The sequence below is a fragment of the Stegodyphus dumicola genome, chromosome 6 (genome assembly GCF_044657685.1).
Source record: "Stegodyphus dumicola isolate Sdum_Otavi_A_Nest chromosome 6, ASM4465768v1".
In the NCBI taxonomy this organism is placed as follows: Eukaryota; Metazoa; Arthropoda; class Arachnida; order Araneae; family Eresidae; genus Stegodyphus; species Stegodyphus dumicola.
The window spans coordinates 175703890-175729687 of record NC_140773.1 but is presented as its reverse complement, the minus strand read 5'-3'; the positions used below and the strand labels follow the sequence as shown (position 1 = coordinate 175729687).

General features: G+C 31.6%; 2 protein-coding genes across 2 annotated transcripts in view; one reads left to right on the top strand and one right to left on the bottom strand.

The window, feature by feature from the left end:
* Positions 1-25798, top strand: part of LOC118198469 (uncharacterized) — a 281839-nt gene that overhangs the window by 146852 nt on the left and 109189 nt on the right. The window lies entirely within an intron of this gene.
* Positions 786-24853, bottom strand: LOC118198430 (uncharacterized). The gene is made up of 4 exons (XM_035370107.2): positions 24440-24853; positions 17332-17481; positions 8580-8826; positions 786-2305 (listed from the first exon to the last, which is right to left on the bottom strand). The coding sequence occupies exons 1-4, from the start codon at positions 24720-24722 to the stop codon at positions 2299-2301; spliced, it is 687 nt and encodes a 228-aa protein (XP_035225998.1). The 5' UTR covers positions 24723-24853; the 3' UTR covers positions 786-2298.

The following is a 25798-nucleotide window of genomic DNA, read 5'->3' as shown; positions in this document are numbered from 1 at the left end:
GCAATTTTAAAATATGATTTTAATCATTATGTTAATAGAGATACTGACACATGGTCCCAGAACCATAATGGCACATAATAAAGTATGTTTATTTTATTTATTGGATTACGACAAAGCACAATAGGGATATCTGCCTAAGGGAAAACATGCCTTCATGGAAGCCATTCTAAGGGGTATTGGTTCATATCTACGTGGGAAAATCCACATGAAAGTATGGTCAAACTAATGTGCATCTTAGTCACTTGACCACTGTTAGGCCCATAATAATAAATTATATCCATACATATTCTACTCCAAAATACTTGACAATACATCAAGAAAATTCTAACCTGAACATACACAGTTTATCAGGTGGTGCGGAGGTTTCTCAGAGATTTTACAATTTATTTCAAAATGTAATGTTTAAAATGTTTAACTCTTTGAGCATTCAAGTTTGACACTGAAATCCTAAAGTTCTCCAAAATGTCATGAATAAATTATACTTTAATTGTAATTCCCAAAGAGCCCTCTGGCTTTGTAATTTGATTCCTTTTCTTTCAATATACTCTCAATGCGAAATCGGATCTACTAGGAGATGGCAGAAATTTCTGTGTGTCATGAATTGGAAGCCATCTATCCATGATGAATTGTAAGTCCATAACCCTTGGAGGATTAATAAAATTACAAATGAATTTATTTCATATAGAACTGTGTATATAAAATACTTAGCTTAAAATTATTCCTAAACTTTTTTTCATCATAGAAAAAAAAAAAAAAAATAAGAAAGAAAACAATAGTACATGAAATTAATGAATGTTGCCAACCATGTGGAATCTTTAATGCAAATTTAAATAGCATATTATTTACCATGCCATAATGAACAACATAACATAATAATTTCTAATTTTAAAAAATGTCATAATAATTTAAAGTAACCAGGTAAAATGTGGTATCAATTTGTGATTTACCAGTTTGTAGTGTGTTCTTAATGATACAGTCAAGTATTACAAAGATGATTCCTGGCCTATAGTTCCAGATATTTTCAAACTTCTATAGGGATGATTGCCTTAGAGAAGTATATTTCAAGATTAATATTTATTTATATTTTAAGTAATACTGGTCACTTTCAGAACTGATCTCCATGACTGTTTCACTGTACAAAGTGCATCCATACAGTGACCAGAAAAATTAAATGACCAAATGATAAAATAAAAAAAAAGGGAAAGAATAAATATATGTTTAGAAAGAATGACATCTCAACTCTCATTAAAACAAGTATAATGGGAACTTACTGCTAATTATTTAATAAACTAACTATACAAGGCGACCTGAAAGAATTAGAAATTTTGGAATGGAGATTAATGGAAGAGAGTAAATACATTAAAATCATATATTTGTGTTTATTAATAGTGCTGAGTATGCAAATGATGAATTTCAATCCAGTAATGGGGTGTATGATCATAGTCATTCTATACTGAAATGACAACAAAACTCTCTACACATGATCTCTCACACAACCATTCTTGTAATAAGCTTTGACCATAAATGCACAATGGACACCATTCCACTGCTTTGTCATTACTAAATGGCAAGATGTTGCCGGCAGTATAACCATTCAACACTACCTATCTCGCTCAACATTACCCTGTTAAAGGCTACTGTAACACATTCTAAAATGTCCCATTTCTTTCAGTTATGCCTCAAGACAGGTTTCCATTCGAGTTAAATGCGTGATCTAATGAAAGCAGCATTTTTTAAAATCAAAATGAAAACCTATTTTAATGAAAGAGATATTTTTAACTAAATTTAAAATTTTGTTTACTAAATGCATTTACTAATTTAAAATCCATTTAAAAGCAAAGAAGTTTTTTCTAGTTTAGACATGTACTCAAATTTCATATAAAAATATAAGGCAGGCAATATAGATACATTTATTATATGTATATATATCTTATATGAAAAATATATACAAATGTGTGAATATATATCACAATAAAAGAAACAAAACAAGTTTTGTTGAGATGCCAAAAATATAGCTGCTCTTTACAATAAACAAGTACTTGACATACATAAAGCAACACAGACTTATATATCAGCTAATCACAACAGCTCAAAATATTAACAAATCACTATCAAAACATAACAATATATGTATATATAAATATATAATTGGTATTTAGACTGAATAGTTTTCTGGTTTTCCTTATAAATTTGTATAGATATATATTTTTCACAAATACAGCAGTAATTTGAATAAAACACATGGCATTTTCCAGACATATATGGTGATTATCTTCTGACAGTGCATCTGGACCACTTTTATAAACTGAAAGGAAAAAGTATACAAACATAAATACATTGAAAATATAAATTATATATAAGGTGCTTTAAATAAAAAACCAGTACTTTTTACAAAGGATATAATGAAACTCCTGAAATAATTACATTATTACAGTTTAATACAACACCTTCTAGTTCAATGCATTTACACCAGTGCATGACAAATACACAGATACCATGATAAAAAAATTCATATGGATGAATGTGCGGCTATTCATGCACAGCTGACCTATCATCATTGATACCTCAAAAATTTATTTTACTCAGAGCAACCTTCAGTGGGCAGGAGACATGAAAATCCTAAGGTACAAGATTCAGCGAGTAGCACATAATATTACATTTAAACTATAACATTCGGTGCTTTTTGAAGAACAACTGACAGAATTTCTCTCAGCAGGTCTGGGTAAATGGCGTTTACTGGATATATTTCTTTGACTGTGTGTGTAGAGCACTAAGATTAGCAACTTCTGAATTATGAAAGAAAATTAACTGAATCTTATGCCTCACTATTTTTGGTTTGGGGGATGAACAGCATCACTCCGTACTCTGTTGCTTTTGTTATATCTTGTAAAATACACCCAGCTCTCATTTCCAGTGATAAAACTGCAGAAATGCTTAAAATGAAATTGCAGAAATGAACCTCACATTATGCTGAAGCTTTTAAGAAGCATCAATAACATATGGCTTTCCTTTCAGATGTCATCTGCTTGTTTAACCCCCTTGTGCACATTTTATAGAACTTCAGTTCATTATGAATGGGCAGGATGATCCAATATTATTACCCAATAGTTACCTTGACTATGACTAATCTAGTTTTCCAGAATACGGTGCTGGCTGCAAAGCTGTGTTTGCTGGCTGTTATAAATGCTGAATCTAGACAAGAAGAATCCTCCACATTAGAATCATTGAATTGTTTACTAGATCTCTCTCCATGCAACAAATATGATGTAATCATTTATTGGTAACTCAAGATTGTTGCCTTATATATCCAACAAATGATAATTTCAGTAATACATATGATTTTTTAATACAGCTTTTTTGGCCTTTTTTTACTGAATGGCCCTCATATGATTATAAACATTTTTAAATAATAATTACTAAAACATATTACTGATTTAAGTATCAATTATTAACATACTACACTAAACAACATATTTTTATTTGAAATTTAATAAAATCTCTTCTTATATTATTAAGTGCAAATATTTTATTAATATTCATTTAAAAGCAGTAACAAAATTCACAGTATTATCTATTTTGATATAAATGGCACTGTATCAAAACCAAGAATACATAGTTTTGACATAGTGCTATTAAATGAAACACATATTGCAACTTCTTCAAATAAGCATTGAATGCACTTGATATAAAAGCTTAAAATGTCTGAAATATCTGAATTTGAAATGTTTTCTACAGTCACATCAAAACATTATTTTTATCAGTGAAAGCGAGGAACCAGTGACCTGCCATTATTACATTCTTAGTTAGACCTATTCTCAAAAGACCAATATGATATGCATACTAAAAGAAAAAAGGCTACTATAATGATATTTTTAATAATATATTCAAAAAGATAATTATTTTTACAAGCTTTTTGTAAATATAGGAAAAAATTCATCTTTGGAAAAATATTTCTCTGAATCCTCTATTTTTGATTAAAAAACTTGACAACTTCTAAAACTAGAACTCCTCTCCTGATGTAATGCATGTTTTCATTAGTCTAAAAATTCAAATGTAAAACTAAAGTTAGATCCAATGATAACATTTTACAAAAGTTAACACCTTCTCAAGCTATAAAGTTTTAAAAATCATAATCAAATACATGATATTTACTAACAATTTTGCTACTGTCCCTCCCTCTCCTTTCTATAGAAAAAAATTTTTTTTTTCCTGAAAAGTTTTTTAAAAGAATTTTTTGGGCAAGTTTACTATTTGAAAAACGTCAAAATAATGTTTCTGTCAGCAAACTATTTGAGCAAATAAGAGCCAATAAATCCGTGTATAATTAAAGCTTCTAGAACACATTATTTCAATTTTAACTCAAAAATTTAATTAATTAAAAAAATTAATTTCATTTAATTAGTTTTTTAATTTAAAAAAGTTAATATGGAAATCATACAGAAATAATTCCTAAAATTAATGTTCTGAAATGGAATTTGTTCATAGAAGCTGGGATATTTTCAGCAGATACTGATTATGTTTCTGCAAAGTACAATTTGCCAATTAAAGAAAAAGATGAAGTACAAAAATAAAGTAAAGCATCTGAAGGTGCAATGTTGTTTTGAAAGACGAATGTTATACATAACATAAATCACAATTCATAAGTTCAAATTCATGAGTTCCACACAGTTGAAGAAAATTATGAACAAGAAGTGGATGAAGAGTCAGCTAATTTCCAAAGTGAAAAGAAAATGAGCAAAGTAGATATAAAAGTAAATTATGTAAAGATGCAGCAGATATCAAAGAACAGTTTGAATCCTATATGATAATGTCAGTCATGCATGAGACTTTTTAATGCAATTTACTGTTAATAAACCAGTGACTTTATAGTTACCTTCAAAATGTTAAATAAAGCAATATAATATTCAAAATAATTTTAAAAGAATAACCAATTTTAGTCTTTTTTTATATAAATTATAATAATAAAAAGTATTATATGAAATTAACCTTTCATCTAAATTAAAAAATCAATCTTAGATAGTTATTTACTATTATACTTCCTTTCTTGCGTTAGGGTTGCCGCAATTATTTTTGGCAGCACTGGCATCAACAATAGTTTGGCGATTTTTTACGGCCCTCAAAACCGAATAGTACCAAAATTTTTGCAGGAATAGAACGTTTTGCAAAAAAAATTCTAAAGGGAACTAGGAAGAGATGCATTTGGTAGACAGATGCTGTTATAGAGTCTCTGAAATTCCCATTACTGTGTACTTGGACAGAAGAATAGCAAATAAAAAAAATTACAAAAATATTTGGAAAATAATTAAGTGTTCTATTTTTAACCCGGCGGAAGTCGCACCAAGAAAAGTTACTAGAGTGGGCGTGTGGAGTATCACATACCCCAATATTTAAAATACAATAAAAATAGTATTATTTAGTTTTAAAACTTTTTTTTTTTTTTTTTTTTGTTCTTGTGTATTATAAATAAATTAAGTGAATAATAATTGGATTTCAAAAAATTAATTTCCGAAATAATCTTGGAGTTAAAATTAAGATAAATGAAAAAAAAAACATCATGCCTCCAAGTTTCATTGCATCTCTGATACACCATGCTTATTTTATTTCTTAACCCTTTGAACAAAATACAGTCAAAAGTCGTTAATTCGGACACCCATAATCTGGAATTATCTATAATCCGGACCTCAAAGCTAAAAACTTTCTGCGCATGCGCCGCGCTGACACATGCGCATAGGAGTTTACGCGTGCGTGTAAGACCTTTACGACTGCGCATATGCATGTATGCAAGCGCAGAATACGTTTTTGCGTGCGCATTTTATGTATAACGAACGGTATAAGCTAAAATTATCTAATTATCTATTTCAGTTAATGTTGATGATTGCGTTGTTCCTTAATCTTCGAATTGGATCCGGCTTATTATTTTTTGCAGACTGTAAGAGCAATTTTATAAAAGTAAACTTGAACTTTCGATTATGTCAAATAGAATTTCCGATGCTGGAGCTTCCAAAGGATCTACAAAATGAAAGTATGTTTCGATGTCCATCAAACAAAAAGTGGAATTGCTGCAAAAAATGGATAAAGACATGAATAAGGTGACAGAAAGGTTAGTGAAAACGTAAAAATTTCGATTGACAAGTTAGTCGGTATTCTCGGCACAGCAATTACGGGACTTGAACAGCGGAACTTTGTAACTGAACAAGAAATTATGTCTGTTTATAGAACTAAAGAGAAAGTATTATCACATAAAATGAAGCAACTTAAACAACTTACATTGAAAGAAATGTTTAATGAAGTAAACAAATAAATATTAAGCTTTTTTTTTTTTTTTTTTTTTGTAAATTTTGATACACGTTAGATCATAATTGTTCTTTATTTCATAAATTACGGTTTCATATTTTTAATTTTAGAATTTCTGCATGCCATCTTACGAGATTTAAACTGATGATCTATAATCCGGAAAAATTGATAATCTGGAATCGCCAAAGTCCCGATGAGTCCGGATTAACGACTTTTGACTGTACATTCATGTGTTCTTGGCACAGAATGTTTTCACATTTTAAACATTGCTTTCACGTTCTTCTGTCCTTGGCGCGACGGCAAAAAAATTATTACATCTTTCATACTTAGTTGTTTCGAATTTCATGTATTCGTTTTAATTCTTTGTCGAAACTTCTGCTTTTGTTTTCATGCAGTAGTCAACTTCTTGGAAAAATATTAATCTCTGATCTTTGTTCAATACTTTGTTTCATTAATTGTAATGCTAAGTCCTTCAAAAAGAGACTTCTGTTTCTGGTTGGTGGATTAGCAGTTGAATGTAATATAATTCAAGCATTTATTACAGCAACATTCAGTGCAGGAAAGAAAATTACCATTGGCCACCTCCTTGTTATTCTGGCAATTGAATAATTGGCTGACATTTCATCCCCCATAACCACTGCTCCTTTAGTCATATTATTAAAACATATAATTCTGGTGTTTTATTTTCTCCAATAGTATCATCTATAGTATGATCGTTATATAATGATGAAAGCATAAGAACAGTTTTTCCTTTTTTAGGAACATCAGGAATTAATGTTTTATCTTTTTCAAATCCAAAACATTGTAGAAAATATTCTTAGTTTCATCTTCAGTTTCCAAAATGCAATCTTCATCACTTTCAAATATTTGTAGTAAATCTCACAGGCGTTGCATCTCCAGTTCATAGGGACTCATTCTTTTTACCATAATGCAGTTAGAAATTTTAAAGAATTTAATTTCAAGTACTTTAAAATCACTTGCGAGTAGAAATATTTATTGTTACACTCTAGAAATAAATTTCTGAACTAAATATTCAGTCAGAAAAACACTTACACAAACAGGCGCGTTGGGTGTGTCATACCCCAATTCCAACAGAATACCGATAAATCTTTTTCTGAAACACACAGGCAAAGAAAAAGCGGTTCAGAAAGTCAACCACAACTAGAAACTCAGCTACTGAAAGCAGCACAGAATTTCAGTTTCACAAGTTAGGAATATTCCAATTTTATGTAGGGTTGGGGTTATGATACACCCCACGCGCTTTCCCGCGGGTTAATGTTTTAAGTAATTCTTATTTAATAATTTGTATTTTAAAATGCTCAAGTATCTGTTTTCTTATTGTTAAATTCTGTTTTCATATTCTGTTTGCCAACTTATGATAAATATTGATAGATTGGGAACCTTTTTAAAAAATCACTAACCTGCATCTGATAAGTAGCTTTTACCTTTTCATCTGTAAAAAATCACCCAATTATACCTAGCTGGTTGCATGAATACTTGAGTACCTATACATGTTTTAGCAATCTGTTTTGTGTGAAGAGAAGTAATCTTTATTCATTTCGTGTAGTTCTTGTTTATGACACAAGTTAGACATTTGTTTTCCATTAACTCAAAATGAATTACAATAAAAGAACTTTGGAACTTTCTGCAAGTAATCTCTTTTCAAGTACTTATCCACTAATAAAATATTTTCTGTAAATAAATAGCCATATGATTTTTCTATATATCATAATATTAAATGGCCCATGATTATATATGAAATAATATTTCTAAAAAATACTCTCTTCTGAACCATGTGTAAACTACAATATACTGGTGAGATTCAAAATTTTTAGAACTGTTTTGCTGCCTAAATAAATAATAAAATTAGTTACCATGTGGTTATAAAGTGCCCTAATGAATATTACAATTCAGTACAAAATTTTACTCACTGACCTAAAAATATTTTAGAGGCTAGGTTCGCCAAACTGATGTGAACTAACTGCAAACTAACACTATTTTCATTAAAAATGTGCTTCATTTTTTAAAACATTTTTAACTTTAAAAGAAAGTACTATAAAAAATTAAGAATGTGATAATTACAACTTATTGTCACAACATTATTACACTCTTAATTTTAAAACAAATAAATACATTCATTATTATTTTAATACAAATAAATACATTCATTATTATTTTAATACAAATAAATACATTCATTATTATTTAATACAAATAAATACATTCATTATTATTTTAATACAAATAAATTAATTTTAAACAAATAAATATATTTCTAAACATACGAATCAGAGCATGCCGACATCTGCCGATTTGAGAGAGGAACATGGTAAGTTACAATGCCCCTATGCAACTGTTTTCGCAGCCTAAATATATGGAATAGCAGACCAGTTGCAGCAAAACTAAGCAGAAGAGTTGATAAGACACAGAATCCATACCCCCAAGACAAGATATTATTTTTGGGGAATTTGATCCATGATCGTTCAAAACACATTAGTCCAAAAACACAAACTCCAAGGAATGCTAGAAGTGCTGAAAAAGATTTTTAAAAATTAATGATATGGTAAACAACACTTATGTGTCTTTAAAGATTAAAATGTTTCATACAGAATATTTTTTAAGAGAACAAGACAAAATACAGAATCTGGCATAACTTTAAATGCTGTAATGATTTATTATATATTTCTTCTTACAGTTATACAATGAATTTTAAGTAAAGTACTAAGCACTAAAGTATGATCATAGTCTTTCATGGTTGTTACTGATGAAAACCTTGAGTGATAACATTAAATGATGAAAAAATATCTTTTCACTCTTTCATACAGAGAAAGGCCAAAATCTGCTCCCTTCAAACATGTGAAACGCCCATTATATGAATTTCTATTGGAATTATTTCCCCCCCCCCTCCTGCCAAAGAGACGAGAGAGGAGTGCATGTTCTCTGTGGAGTCATACCTTTCAACATATTGCATTTTCATGCATATAAATTGGCAGTGGTGAAAAAACTTAATCCACGCTATTTTCTTTCACGAAAAATTGCATGCAAAGCCATTCTTGCCAATACGCCTCATGATGCCCTTGTGTTCTTTAGCGATGAGGCTCATTTTCATCTTTCCGGTTGCAGTATGCATTAAGCAAAACATGCGATAATGGAGTGGCATGAAACCCCGAGAATTTCATGAGCAGCCCCTCCATACAGAATGTGTGACTGTTTGGTGTGCATTGTGCAGAATAAGCATCATTAGACCATGATTTTTTGGAGAACATTTCCCTAGACGCCTTATCTCCTTATGAGACGATTGTCAATGGCCAGTGTGCTTGCCTGATTTAGCCCTGTGCAATTTCCTTTTGTGGGGCTATCTGAAATCTCCAATGTCCAAAGATCCTGGCTCAACTGAAAAACAATATTCAAGCTGCTATCAACAACATACCCATTAATATGCTGGTAAAAATTGAAAGAAACTTCAAAAATGCACTGACCAGAATGGAGGCCACCTTAATGATATTATTTTTAAACCGTAACAAAAAAAAAAAAAAAAAAAAAAAAAAAAAAAAAACTTTAAGTGTCTCTCTATAACTTGGAAAAAATTTAGCTGATATCACTTATACTATTTATGTTATTCATTTTTAAGGTAGTTTCCCTACCACAGCCTGTATGAATTCTTCGACTGAAAATAATGCAAATTTCCAAAAAACAGTTTTCAAAACATGGAGTAAAGTGTAAACATATTAGTGAGATTTACAGATTACTGATATTTTATTATTTCATATAAAAATAAAAAGACCTTTCATTTTTTTAGAAAAGAAAGAAATCTTCAAAGTGTCTTTTTATATACTACAAAAGACAGTGTATTCTACAAAGAAGAATGATGCCTATATACTGAATGCAAATAGCAGTGGTCTGAAATTGACAACCCCCTGAAGCATTTTTATGTGGCCCGCGAAAACATTTCAATTATATAGTTTTTGCAAATATGTTGTTACAAAGATTTCAAGAATTTATTTTTTTGAAGTCTGAGTTTACATTATTTTCACTTCCATTAAAATAAAATATGAATAATGCACCAGAAAATCTATAAATAGAACTAATTAATTTATAGTGTGGTAAAAATCATATTTAAAAATTTGAGGATGCAAATTTTATTAACTTTTTTTCCATACTTGTCAAATATAAATATGCTTGGTAACGAATTTTTGCATTGAGAAAAATCATTTTGTTTGGGAATATATTAGTATGCTAACAGCCTTTTTTCACAACTCAAAATTATATGAAAAGAGCCAGATTAACTGATGAAATATGTATAGATAACAATGCCATCAAATGTCAAGCCATAGTAAGAGATAAAAGTTTATAATTATTTGCATACACACATATGTACTTCTATTTATGTGGCAAAAAAATTTAATAAATAATAGAGCGGTTGCTATTATTTATTCTCAAATTTTGTCCCACTTGGTAAATTTTCTCCGAAAACTTAAAAAGCTTTCAAATGTATATTTTTAGTTTAAATTATTTGATGATTAATTAAATGTGTTAGAATTATTTGAAAGAAATATCAGTCTAAGAATTTAATATTTAGCTGTCAATATATTTCACTATTAAAGTTAACCAACAAAAAAAAAGAGTCTTACAAGTACCAAACATTAGATTTCAGATAGAAAATAAACATAATTTTTTTCTATTGCATTATTAATTTTATTATTTATACATGTTTTAAGAAATATTTAGAAAGTGAAATTTAAAATTTATTTTAAATATTTTTTATCTTATTAATAAGTGTTTTCATTGGTCAAAAAAAATTATGAATTTGTTTGTGAGAAAAAAAGGGAGAAAGTGGCCTGTCAGCTGTTTTTAGATCATAGATTCAGCCCACATGCAATCTGAATTTGAGACCACTGCCATAAAGTAAAGTAATTCATTCAACTAGCACTGAGGTACAATTTAAGATAATCCTAGTACCCTAAATTTAACCACATTAAGAAATCAAAACTCCTTCCCTTCCCCCTCATTGTAGACATTCTAATAAAAAAAAAGTAAATAAGGGTAAAAAATTCCATGATGTAAAAAAGTAAATAAGGGTAAAAAAAATTTTAATTGCTAACAAATATTTAATTGTCAACTTGCAAACTATATCTAAATTTTATTAAAGGATACAGCAAATGTAATTTTATTCAGATTTGGTCCTTGCTGCTTATTTTCTCTGATCTTTTCTTGATTGTTCAGTAACAATCTTCTGCACTTTGTGATTACTTTCACCAACCCCTAAAAAGTCATCAACTTACTGGTAGCTTTGAATTGCTGAAAAATTTTTGCTTGGACATTTAGACTCCTAGGGACCAGGCCCGCACCAAACCTAATCGGTGCCATCATGCAAATGTCTAGCGAGCGCCTTTCTGTAGTGACGATATTAAAGGGACGTTGCTATTAAAATGAAGCATTCGTAACATAATAATATGAAAAATAATAAAACGTGCATTTTATCTTTTGTCCAAATATGCAAATATTTTGTGGTTTCTTAAAAACTGCACTCAAACATACTTATTGTAGAATTATACATAAATTTATGTTATAAAATGCCACTGAACCAGTATAGTGGTTAGCATTGGTGACTGCCATGCCGAAGGGTTCGGGTTCGAATCACAGAGAAGGCATGGATGTTTGTAAATGTGTCCGTGTGGCATGGGGACACTCCAAATATGTGAAGCGAGAGCACTCTCCTAAGGTTGGTGGTTAGGGAACAGGTGTGGGAGACGCTCGGACCTGTCCCCGCAGGTTGCTCTCCATCAAAATTGGGGATGAAACTGAGCTAAATCACAATGTCAAATGCAATATGCAATGACTAAGGTATGTAAATGCAAAAAATGCTCTAGGGATGTTATCTAGAAATATTTCCAAAATTCTTTTCTGTTGACAACGATATAACTCAAGAGTTTCAACCGGCGATGCAACATTTCCTCTAAAAGTTTGCAAAAAGCCCAGTTCATACATAAGATCTATACTATTTATATCCTGTTGATTTTTATCACTTAATACTTTTTGCAGTTTTTGACAAACCTGTAAATATATGTGAACAAAAATATCAGATGCTGATGCGTATGTAAAAGGGCTATAATTTCTCTATCAATGTGTACGACTAGGCGGGACATTTCCAAGAAGCGAGATTCTAGTAGCACTGGTTTAAACGGGAGGTTTCCAAAAAATGTTGCCTCTAGCTAGGCGCAATATGTCCCGGCTATGACAAACATTTTGAAACTTCTGAAAATGTTCCGTCTGGAGTCATGTTCCACGTAGGCTCAACCAATCAGACAAAAATTCTGCTTCTGAAGGTTCACGGGTAATTTTTAATATGGCGATGGCTCTTGTTGTGAAATCATGGAGGTGGAAATAAATGCCGATTTAATTGAAGAAATACATATTGAAGAAAATATGTATACAGAAATATGCATTGAAGAAAAAGCTGCATATATATTGCTGTTTTGTTGTAGTATAACTGTCCAAGTCATTTTTAAATGTTTATATATTCATTAAATTTATAATCATGGAAATTCCAGAGTAAACAATATTTTATGATATGCTATTTCTGATGATTTTTTTACAAATTATTCATCGCCAAAGGTTCACCAAATTTGTCGTTTTTTGCGCTGATTGTGTGAAAATAATGTTACTATTATACAGGGTGTTTATAAAGTCCTGGATCCATTTTGATGTTTAATAACTCATAAAATAATACAGATAGATTAAAATTAATAACATAAGTAACATTACATCTATTAATAACATTACGTCTTAAATAAATACTTTAAATTTGATTTATTTACTCAAATAAACAAAAGAGTACACCACCTCCTTGAATTATTTGGTATTTATCTAATAATTCATATATTTTCCAAGCAATGGTTTAAGATATACTCACTTTTTCAGACGTAAGGTAAAATATTTCAAACAGGGACTTTCTGAGTATTAAGAAGTGTTTTACACAATAGTTCTTATAACAGTTATTTTCTACTTTTATCTTTACTTCCATTTTTCTGTTTTCATTTTTCCTGAGATGTCGGAAGAAAAACAGAAAAAATTGTTTGAGTATCAGAATGTAATGAAGAAAAAGGAAGGTGAGACATAAGACTTAATAAGCCAGACTTTATAAGCGAGTTCTGATTTAATAAGCATGGACTTTCAAATTAATTAGTTTTTTCCAAACCCAAAGAATACCCAAGCTGACGTTACTAGCACTAGTTGTCCATCAATGTTTCAGCTACCATTGAAATTACCAAAAGAACCTAACAATCAGAAAGAGTTTAGAAAGTGTTTTCACGCGGGAATTACCTTTAACTTCAGTGCAGCCTGTCGAAAATACAGAAGAAATGCTATTGGAATCTACAAATTCTGCAGTAGATACGCATTTGCCTGGTGATTCCGAATTATGCCCAAGTCCATTACTGCCATCCCAAGTTCAAGCCTTAACAGAAAATGGCCCTGGATATTACCAAAACCTGGTTTCGAGCTCCAGTTTCCCAAAAGACAAAAATGGAAGTAAATTTTTTTAGATGTATTTTTGTTGAATCTTGCCAAACAATGAAAGAGTTAATCCGATTTCTTAGAATGATTATGAAATAATAAACCTGTTAATTCGGAATTTCAAATTTTATTTTAAAAATAGAGAGAGAGAGAGACTAAGCATTGGCGTGATGTTATTGAAAGAATTATCTATGCCATTCAGTTTTTAGCCAAACAAAACTTGCCCAAATTTTTCCGTAGTTCCAGCAACATATTATTTGAAAGAAATAATAATTTTTAAAGTGTATAGAAATTATAACAATATTTAACCCTATCATGTCTGTATATATTAATAAAATTAAAACTAAAAAAAATATGCTTCTTTACCTTGGAGATAAAATTCAAAATAAAGTAATTAGCTTATTAGGAGATAATATAAAGCAAATTACTTTAAATAAGGTCAAACAGGCAAAGCATTTTTCTATCTTACTTGATTGTACTCCTGATGCCAGCCATCAAGAGCAGATATCAATTTGTATGAGGTATCTTAATTTAGAAAATACAGGCATGAGTATTGAAGAAAAGTTTTTAGTATTTTGTATTACAACAGATATGAATGGTGAAGGACAAATAATATTCTTATTAAAGACTTTATTGGAAAATGGTTTAGATATTAGTAATTTACATGGCCAAGAACACGACAATGGTTCAAACATGAGAGGTAAAAGGGTTTCGAGTAATTATGCTCAAATCATTACTTCTCCAAATTAAAAAAGTTAATCTAAGTTGAACATAATATGTAACTGCACTTACCTTTTTTATGTAGAAAAACAATGACAATAATCACAAAAAAAGAAGATAAATATTGCACAAATTATTACGATTGCAACAGTAGACACAAAATAAGGATTAAGCAATTTATTGAATGTGTCCACCCTTACATACGCATCGGCATCAAGTAGTTTCATGTTCAAATAAGAAGAAGACAACATCAGAGACGAACTCCTGCCCTGGTTATAACTTTTTGTCAAATAAGACAGTGTGCTAGAAGGAAGGGGTACTCAGACCTGGCAAGCTCGAGGCTGCCCTTAACACAGTTAAACGCCTTAATCCCTAGAGGCAATCCAAGATGCCACTAAGCTATCGGTCCAGCCGACGAGCTAAGACTAAGCTGAGACAACAGGAATACTCAGTAATTCCTGTTCTGGAAGGATGCTAAAAACATGTGCCATCAACAGGGGCCCCAACCCCAGACAGCAGAACGAAGTCACTTAAACACTGTCAGACAGACCGGGCCAACAATCCAGCCTGCTAACACTACGTCATTGTATACAGATGTTGACTTTAGGTGTCCCCAGGGTGAAACCAAGGAAGGATATGAATATGCAGTTTTGAGGCTCCAGGCGCACTGCAAACCTCAAACAGTTTAAAGGCTCGCTGAATTCGCCAACTCCATCGACGGGGTTGTTTCGCCTTAGACAACCATGAATATCTGACTATATAGCTCCACCTCAATCAACGGAAGGGACAAGACAGTACCACATGGTCTCTGCCGAGCCTGAAACAGCCATCGCTGGTGACGACTCCAGTCCTGTGGAGACTGATTTTAAGCCCATGCCGAGATTGCCAGATCCTAAAGTAGTTTCTAAAAGTGATCCTAAAGTAGTCTTGTAGATCCTAAAGTAGTAGATCAGTAGCTTCTCAGGTCTTACCTGAGTCGACCCCCACAGAAGCCTTCAAATAAGACAAGAATTTTCCTTTTCGAACAGGCAGCAAGACAAACTGCTTGACGGCGCCCTTTTGACTCGGCGCCATCATGCACCGCACGACCTTGCATCTATTGTCGGCGCAGGCCTGATAGGGACTGTTTTGTTCATTAAGTACATATAATAAAAAGAAACATTTCATAAGAAATGAGAAATTTTATGAGACAAAAACAAAAATCTATATGGGCAATATTTACAACTGGTGGATACTGTTCAGTATAATGATGGTTAAATATAAAGCATTTAAATCAACATATATTAAAAAATGTGAATGCATGGATTAGCTATTATTGCATGTATACTCAAAAATATGCCAAAAAATGGCAATTGTATTATACATTGGAATCAAAAGGTGTTAATAATCAGAAAGAAACCAAGAATTTATTTATTTTGTTGTAAACTATTTTTAAGAAATAAAAGTTTTCGCCAAGCAGTGCAATTTAGTGCCAATAATGGTTGATGTCATAACTTATATTCATTAAGTCTTTGCTTTGGCTTTAGATAACTCTGATTAATTCTCAATAAAGCAGCAAGGAAATATTCAACCAACTTCATTTTTTAATTACAACTCTTTAGGATTCTTGGAAGGCCTATAAAAATTAATGAATGAGCTGTAGAATTTGAACATTTTAAGGGTAACCACCAATATAATTTTATAATTTATAGATCCCAATAACCGGCAGAAACAACTGAGAATAGCCATAAGTTTGGTCTTGAAGAAATCTATCATTTGAGTATAACATTTCCATTATATCTATAATGGAAAAAAAAGTAACGTTAAGTATACCATTTCCATTGTTCCTATGACTGAACATGTAATCTATAGCTAGAAACAAATGAGAATAAAAATGAGAATTTGAGTAGCATTACATTTCCTTCTTAAAGTTGTTTCCATGCTGTAGTATCTGTAATTTGCTGCCTAATGAGCCCGTGTTTGAATCCCAGGGAAAGCATAGATGTTTGTATGTATATAGTGTCTGTAGCAAAGGGGGGGGGCACACAAAATAAACAGCAAGCTAAAAGTTCTCTTAGGCTGCTATCACATGTCGGTTTGTTTCGGAAGAACAACTGTTTGGAACAATTTTTCTGCTTTGTCTCGACAGCCAATCAAAACAGATCGCTTTGGGGTTTACGCAGGGCAAACTGGTTCCCCACTACAAACAAGCTGATAGCTGATTGGTTGAAAACAAACAACCTACAATTTTTTAGGAAAGGAAGGAAAAAGTCGCGTGTCTTTCTTTCAATAGTAAACCAGGCAGAAAAATTGTCCGAAACAGTTGTTCGTGTGAAACAAACGCCGTGTGATATGGGCCTAAAGAGATTGGTGCTAGAGGAAAAGAGGTGGAAGGCCCCTGGACTGCCCTTTTGAGATCTCCCTCTAAACTGGAGCAAATTCTTAATAGTTAGCAAGACCAGATAATACCTACAGATATATACAGATGCTGGCCTTGCTTCAACCTGTACCAGTATATGTAATTCAATAAACATTCAGTTTTGTGGATAGCATGGATATTTGATTTTACATAGTTAGTAAGAGTGGACAATAACGGTTCACCATGTTTACAATGACTGGCACAAATTTGGCAAAATCTTGTACCAGCTTTCATGCCTGACTGGAAAATACATAAGTATTCAATCTTCTGTACTTCTTGTCTCTAATACTCATCTTTTCTTACCAACAACTTGTAATATGAGAAAACTAAAATTATTCTTGTATTTGAAAGCTTTTAATACTAACACAAAATTATATCATATCAAAATAGTATCAACAACTTACCTGCAACAGCTTCAAAGACAAACATAAATGCACAGACAAAAATTTTTATTTCTATTTCCACTTGCAAGCTTACATACACAAATAGGCAGATGCAAATTACTGCTAACAGAGTAGCACAAGTTACTAGACACTGGACCAGAATGAACCATCCTAGAAAGAAACAGTATGATTTAAAATAAAAATTAAATTAAAAAAATTACTCAATTTAAATCCAAATTTTCTATTAAGAATATCCTACTAAAAATGCAGGATTGTTTTATATTTGGACAATGCAAAGCAGTGAACCATCTTAAGAATGCCAAACAGTATGTGCTTTGAATGAGACCAGTATTTCTGAGAACATAAACACTAACATTAAACATTACTTAAGTCAACTACTTTAACAGAGGACCATAATCATGTGGAACCATTAATGGCCATCACAGAAAGGGTTTATTGTATGTACATTTCTTAGTATATATAACTTCAGTTGAGAATAAGATATCAGCTTCATAATTTTCTGATGCGATATCAACAGAAATTCTGTTGTTTACCTTTAACATGTCAAATCATTTAATTTTCAAAGCTGTGCCGGCATTCTGAAGATCTATATACATATAAATGAGCAAGATACAATTTTGGCTGTAATTTGTAGCATCTCCTTAAGTCTTCTTTTCAATTTAGTTATTTTCACTTTCTGTTTCTAAATACGATTAAATACCTTTTACAGACGTTTACGAAGTGTATAATTTCAAAATCGATCCAGCAAAAAAGCTATTTCTCATTAACTTCTTCAATCTCAGGAATGGCACCACAGCCAGTGCAAATTTATCAGGTGGCAGAATTTAAGGGTAACAAAGTTTTTTTTTTTTTTTAAATTTAGGGGGGGCAATGGGCAGCAGAAATTAAAAGCTGTACAAACTGCACTGGGTTGCAAATGCATAATGCAGATTCTGTTCCATTTTTAAAGATTTTAAAACTTCATATGCTTGCACCATTTTCAGTTCCTAATTTGAGGTTCTTCCTAACAGCTTGATTTCAAGAATTTCCAAGTTCTTCAAAACAAACTAGCTGAAGATTGAGTGAATAAAATCACTTAACAACAGCATATCCATATCTAGCATATCTGTGGGTTCAAATCCTGGAGAAAGGATGAGCTGCAATAACTATTTTCATAGTTTTTTTTCCCATCTGTAACATGAATTGAACTAGTTTCCTTTAGAAAATCTTCCATGAAGGTGACCCTTCCTTGGTAGTTAATCCTTGCATCTTTGCTTAATTAACAGAACTCTGAATGATAAAATTATATATACATTAAAATCTAACACACACTTCTAAATTTAAGACTGTATTTTGATAATATATATCAATCAATATATGTATATTGCATTCTTATTACAATGAATCCAAAATGAAAAATATGTATAATTCAAATCTATAGAGAAAATTATATACATTAAAATCTAACACTAATTTATAAATTTAAGACTGTATTTTGATAATGTACATCAATCAATATATGCATATGTATATTGCATTCTTGTTGCAATGAGTCCAAAATGAAAAATATGTATAGTTCAAATGTATAGAGATCTTCTGCTTTCTTGCATTAGATTTATTAGGTTTTTCATTGATATATTTCACCCATTGTGTTGTTTGCGTAATAAGTTTTAAATGTAGACATAGCTTATTGATCAAATGACTATCAATGAAACAGCATTTGCTGGCAAGAAGATATAGTGATAATCGAAAGTATCTTTATAAGCACAAAATGCAGATTTTTCATAAACCATTTAATGAAATAGAATGAAGTTATGTGGAGCAATACAGAGCATCATAACACATTAATACAATGAAACTGTATAAAGGGGACTGGAAAATAATATCATTTCTGTGCATGCCAGTATTTGTTTATCATTTATCATCACATTCAATGCAAAGGATAGAGTGCCTTCTAAAAAATTAAATCTCCTTTCTCCCCCCCCCAAAAAAAAAATTGGGGGTGAAATGGCCAGTCAAATACCAGAAGAGGTGTTGTATGCTTTTTGTGTTTCATAGGAGTAATAGCAACTAAAAATATTTGTGATGTTTATTCAAATGCATTAAATGTTTGTAAACGCCCAAGATGGTTTTCTAAGTTCAGATCTGGTAATTTTAATCCTTTTGGTCCTCTTTCTGACTCGTATCAATCAGGATGGCCAACAACTTTAGACAATGGCATGTTAAGGGTAAATGCAGAAGCAAATCTGTGTCAGACAATCCAGTAACTGTCAGACATTCTTAACCAACCTGGCTGACCATAAAAGAACATTTGCAGCAGATTGGTAAAGTTAAGTACAGCAGGTGTTTGGATCCCATCCAATGTAAACAAAGTTAACCAATCCATCACATGCAACTTATTGCTTCAATGGCTTAATAAAGAAACTTTTGTTTTAATCACTTGATCACTAGAGATGAAAAATGGGTCCTCTATGATAATCCAAAACAGAAAAGGCAGTGGTTCTCTCCAAATGAATTGCCATGAAGTACTGTTAAGCCAGAGTTACATCCAAAAAAAAAAGTTGGCTGATCTTTGGAATGTGGTAACTGGTAGTTTGGCAACATTTTGGAGGCGATAAAGGTTATTACCTAGGACTTTGGCAATAATGTGAGAAGTCCTTAGTTCCGATTACACATTATTTTGTGTGAGGGAAATGAGAGATCATGAGATATGTCATGTGACATTAATGGACGAATTACAGTTCTTTAATCGGAAAAGGGGGGGGGGGAATTTGGAAAACTGTAGTACTATATTATTTTGTATTAAGCTTCATTGTGTGTTGTGTGAAATAGTGGAAGTGTGCGTGTCACGTAATGAAGATTCTGAAGATTAGGTAAGTTAGTATTTTTAATCATTTGAGGATATTATTTTTATGCATTGTTCTAAATGTAAGGTGTAAATAAGTTAATATGGTATTATTGGAAAATTATTAGCAGCAATGATTTAGTTTAAAGTAATTAGGATTGTAATCTAATTTTTATTAATTTAATGTATGTGCTTATTTATATTTTAAGTAGTGTTTTTTAATTTAATTATATTTTAATTTAATGATCGTGATTTTGTGAGTTACATGTTTGTAGTATTTTGGAATACGTTGAGCATTTTCATGAAGTTTTTCTAATTTATGAGAAAAAAGCAGTGTACATGGATATAGTGAAGAGTGTGCGCAATGCCATTTTTGTGCAATTCTGGGATGTTTTTTTAAGTAAAAATAAGTCGACGTGTACATGGTTTAGTGATATTCTAATTAAATTATACTTATTTTGTGAATTTTATGTTTGTAGGAATTTGGTATACGTTTCATTTGAAGTAAACGTGTATGGAAATAATTTAAATATTTGACACTAAGTATTTGTAAGCATTTGTAATGTTTGCGGTATGAATTCGGTGGTGACGTTTATAATATAATAGATAATTTAGAGGTAAAAGTTTTTGGATATTTTATTTATTTTATACGTGGAAATGTTCATCCTTGGAAAGGGTATATACTTTTTCGCGATAAGGTAATTTCATATATGTGCTTTTTACTGAGTTTAAAGATTCACAGATTTTTTTTGCATTTTCGTGCAAATTTTTGTAATTTATGAGAAAATAGCAATGTAGATGGATAAAGTTAAGAGTGTGCGCAATGCCATTTTTGTGCAATTCTGGGATTTTTTTTAAGTAAAAATAAGTCGTCGTGTAAATGGTTTATGTGTATGTGCTATTCTGAAAAACGCGCAAGGAGTTTGCGATTGTGCACTTTTTCCCAATTTTGCAGTTAATACAGTCAAAAGTCCTTAATTCGGATACCCATAATCCGGAATGATCTATAATCCGGACCTCAAAGCTACAAACTTTCTGCGCATGCGTCGCATTCACGCATGCGCACAGGCGTTTACGAGTGCGCGTAAGACCTTTACGGATGCGAATATGTTTTTGCGCATGCGCGTTTAATGTGTAACGGACGGTATAATCTAAGCAAAAATTATTTAATTCAGTTAATGTTGCAGATTGCGTTGTTCCTTAATCTTCGAATTGGATCCGGCTTATTATTTTTTGCGGACTGTTAGAGCAATTTCATAAAAGTAAGCTTGAACTTTCGATTATGTCAAATAGAATTTCCGATATATATTTACTAATATGTAATTTGTATCTACAAACCGAAAGTATGTTTTGAAATCCGAAATTTGTTTATCAATTTCATGCCGCGGATTGGAAGTTGATCTGTCAGCACTATCCTTATCTTCAGGGCAGATGTTTTTATTTTATTTGGCTTATAATTCCTTACTAAGTGTAGTATTTCATCTGGATGTACTCCGTCTTTGATATGATTTAAATCAAGTTCCTCGTCATTATAATTCGCTTCCGATAGTGAAGAAAGTGACCCACAGGTTATTGAAAACGAAAACATTTCGATTGACAAATTAGTCGGTATTCTCAACACAGCAATTATAGGACTTGAACAGCGGAACTTTGTAACTAAACAAGAAATTATGTCTGTTTAATAGAATTAAAGAGAAAGTATCACATGAAACGAACTAACTTACATTGAAAGAAATGTTTAATAAAGTAAAGAAATAAATATTAAGCTTTTTCTTTTTGTAAATTTTGATCATAATTGTTCTTTATTTCATAAATTACGGTTTCATATTTTTAATTTTGTAATTTCTGCATGCCATCTTACCAGATTTAAACTGATTATCTATAATCCAGAATCGCCGAAGTCCCGACGAGTCCGGATTAACGACTTTTGACTGTATTTGTCATGATTAAGCAGTTTTGTTACATAAAATTTCTAGCATAAGTGTAATTCGGCTAGTAGATGGTTGGAAAAAGTGTTCAGTAAATAAACAGAAAAGAAACATGTGTTTACTTCGTGAAGACAAAATGGCGGCGAAAAAAAAAATAGAGGGTTGCTGTAGCAGAGTTGGTCGCCAAAAAATCGCCAAGTTACCATAATCCAAAGATCAACCAAAAAGTCTTGATTGACAATTTAAAGGGAATTCTCAATGCAGCAACTACATAACTCGAACAGTGGAACTCTGTAACTAAACAAGAAATTATGTCTATCTGCAGAATTAAAGAGAAAGTATTAGAATACAAAATGCAGTAAATTAAACTTCTTGCACTGAAAGCCATATTTGGATTATGGTAACTTGGCGATTTTTTGGCGACCAACCATGCTACAGCAACCTGCTAGTTTTTGTTTGGACGCCATTTTGTTTTAACAAAGTGTTTTTTTTTACTCAACATTTTTTACCACCAATCTGCTAGCCGAATTACATTTATGCTAGAACTTTTATGGAACAAAAGTGTTTAATCATGACGTAGATTAGCTGCGAAATTGGGAGAAAGTGCAGAATCGCAAACTGCTTGCCGCGTTTTTAAGAATTGCACATACACGGTATCCATGTACACGTCGACCTATTTTCACTTAAAAAAACATCCCAGAATTGTACAAAAATGGCATTGCGCACACTCTGGACTTTATCCATGTACACTGCTAAAGTCCTAGTTAGTAACCTTTATCGCCTTACCAAAATGTTGCCAAACTACCTCTTACCATATTCCAAAGATTAGCCCAATTTTTAAAACAAATATCAAGCTTTTATTTATTTATTTATTTGTAAATTTTGATTTTCTTAGGGTCATAAATGCTTTATTTCATTAATCACAAACTGATCATCTAATATCTGGAAAAATTGCAAATCAAAAATTGCCAAAGACCTGACAAGTCTGGATCTTGGACTTTGACTCCCTATATCTGTTTATTATTACAAATAGATTCACACGGAAATATTTCATGTTCCTGGCTTCCTTGAAATGTAAACATGCTTAAAATCAAACATTAAAATAAGTTTTAACTCGTAACTGAAAAGAACAGAAAATTAACTTTTGCAGCCTCTTCAGTTCCTGTACCAATTGAAGCATACTTTCTTTTGTTCTCAAGTCAGTTAAAAACAAACCACTGGCTTTTTAACATAAAGGTTTTTCTTAACACACCTTCTGTACACAAACTGCTGTAATATAAAAATTCTAGTTATGGCTCTATGCTCCAAATTTAAACTGTAAAAGCTAAATAACTTCTAAAATTCTTCTTCAAGTTTTCACAAACAGTGACCACTTACCAATTGTTTTTCTTTGATGACTCTGTCCTAACTTCCTAACTATAATTTTGGAGTCTTATATTGTTTCCATGAGACAAGCACTGCGTTAAAACATTTAATACTATTTGATACTTTGATACGAACATGATTATGCAGGGTTTCTACTGCAACAGCAGTACTTCCCTGCAACCTGACATGTTTCCACGATTTAGTTTCAAAACGTCGTAATAATGTAGTTAAGTTCGAGAAAATGGTAGAAGTGTAAAAGACCAGTACTTCCAAAAGTCGTTACCCACTGAATATCGAACTGACAATCTGCAGATCTGTAGGTCTATGCTGTACCCGTTTGGTACTCTGTTGTTAATCATATTTCTTGGTCTGCTTTGCAATTAATAACAGCCTTCCATCTCAAAAATTCTTCCAAATGATAAGCATTTTATCATTCATCAATGCATGGTAAAAATGTGGATGAAATATTTCTTCAGTAATAAATAGTGCTTAAAGAAAAATTATATGGCTAAATATGTAAATATGATGAAATTATGTATATTTTTTACATTTACGTTAATTTTTATTAGCAAATAAATAACAAACAAGTCTATGTGTCCCTTAGTAAACAGAAATAGCAGTTATCAGACACACTATTTTAGCCCATGAGTTTAGTGTATAGATTATGAGCCAAAAAAATCCATAAACCAAACCACTATTTTGGCATTTTTATAAGACTGTGGGAAACACTAGTGCAAAAATAATAAAAACTTTTAATTTCATAATTTCAAATACCTGTTTTTTTTAAACCATATATTATTTCAACACAAAAAACTTTCATATGACAGTAATTTCACAAAATTTTAAGATCTCATACCATGCCAGGAAGAAAAATAAAAGCATAGATGTATTTATATGTATAGTCCCGCAAGCAGTAAAGCAGTTTGGATTTTCTTACCAAATTCTCAGCACTTTTATGAATCTATGAAACTAAGACCAGAAAACATTATACCTGGTTGTAACCAGTTCCTAATACTTTCAGATTTATGGCCGTGTATCGAGTAACAACCATCGAATACGTTATCATACTGCAATGAAGGATGTTGATAGTTTTTGAAACAGATTCGCCATAATCCCATTCGAACAAAATCTGAATCTTGCTTTGATACTAGCCAATAAGGGCTCGCTAATGCAATAATTAAACATGCACAAGCTACTGCTGCGAAAACAAAAGCGCTTATTGCAAACGGCGAAGTTTTGCAGTTTCGAAAACTTGACCAAGACCTCATTTTCATTTTACATAATTTCACAGACAACAATTTTCATGGCTAATTTTTGCTTGCTACGATCGATCGGAATAAATAACAAACTACACACGGCCAATGTTTACATTTGTAATATATAGACAGATAGACAGTATATACTGATGTCTTATTTTGCACTCGCTTAGTCTTTCTGCCCATAGGGAGAAAAATCAAGCTTAGGTGCAAAATTTGTTTGAGAGAAAAATAATTTCGAAGCATTTAATTCGATTTTTTTTTAAAAAAAGAAGAAAAAATAATAGAGAAATATAGTATATATAGGGAAAAAAATATGGTACTTACGTATTATCGCAACCAGGTTGGCGCGATTTGTAAGTTTGAGTAAAAAAGTATGAATAGAAAAAAATGTACATTTATTAATTACAGATAATTTTTAATACAGTTTTTTATATTATTTTGTTTTAAAATACAAAATAGCAATTAAACCCTTCCGGTTTCGAATTTGAATAAGTTGCAGAATTATTTTTTCGGCGGAAATCTTTTGGCTATTCCTTTTAGCACTGATTGAAAACCGTCTTCGCCATTAACAGCTTGAGCTTGGCGCCATATAATTCCAATCTATAACAGTTTTGTCAGCAATTCCCATCTCTTCTGCACAAAATTTAATTGAGGTTAACTCTTTACACCAACAATAAATGAAGCGCACCGCTGTCACAAATGAAATTCGGCTACCTTCAAACCAATTTCCGGTTCTCACGGATCCATTACACCGGAACTGAGAAAGTAGAACTTTTAGCTCAGCATCTGGAATCTCAGTTCTGCATTAACAACATTTCAGACTCAGACACTGAACAGCTTATTGCTGACTTCCACTCCAATCTTACAACACAGCCATGCACAGACAACATTATCTCAGCCATGCCATCGGAGGTCTGTCCCTATATCATGCGAATTGCGAAAAGGAAGAGCCCTGGAGTAGACGGTGTCACAAATGAGATGATCAAGCACTTCCCTGTCAAGATAATACTCTACTTCACCAAGTTAGTGAATATCATACTACGATGGCAATACTTCCCAACTTGTTGGAAAACTGCCAAGATTGTCCCTCT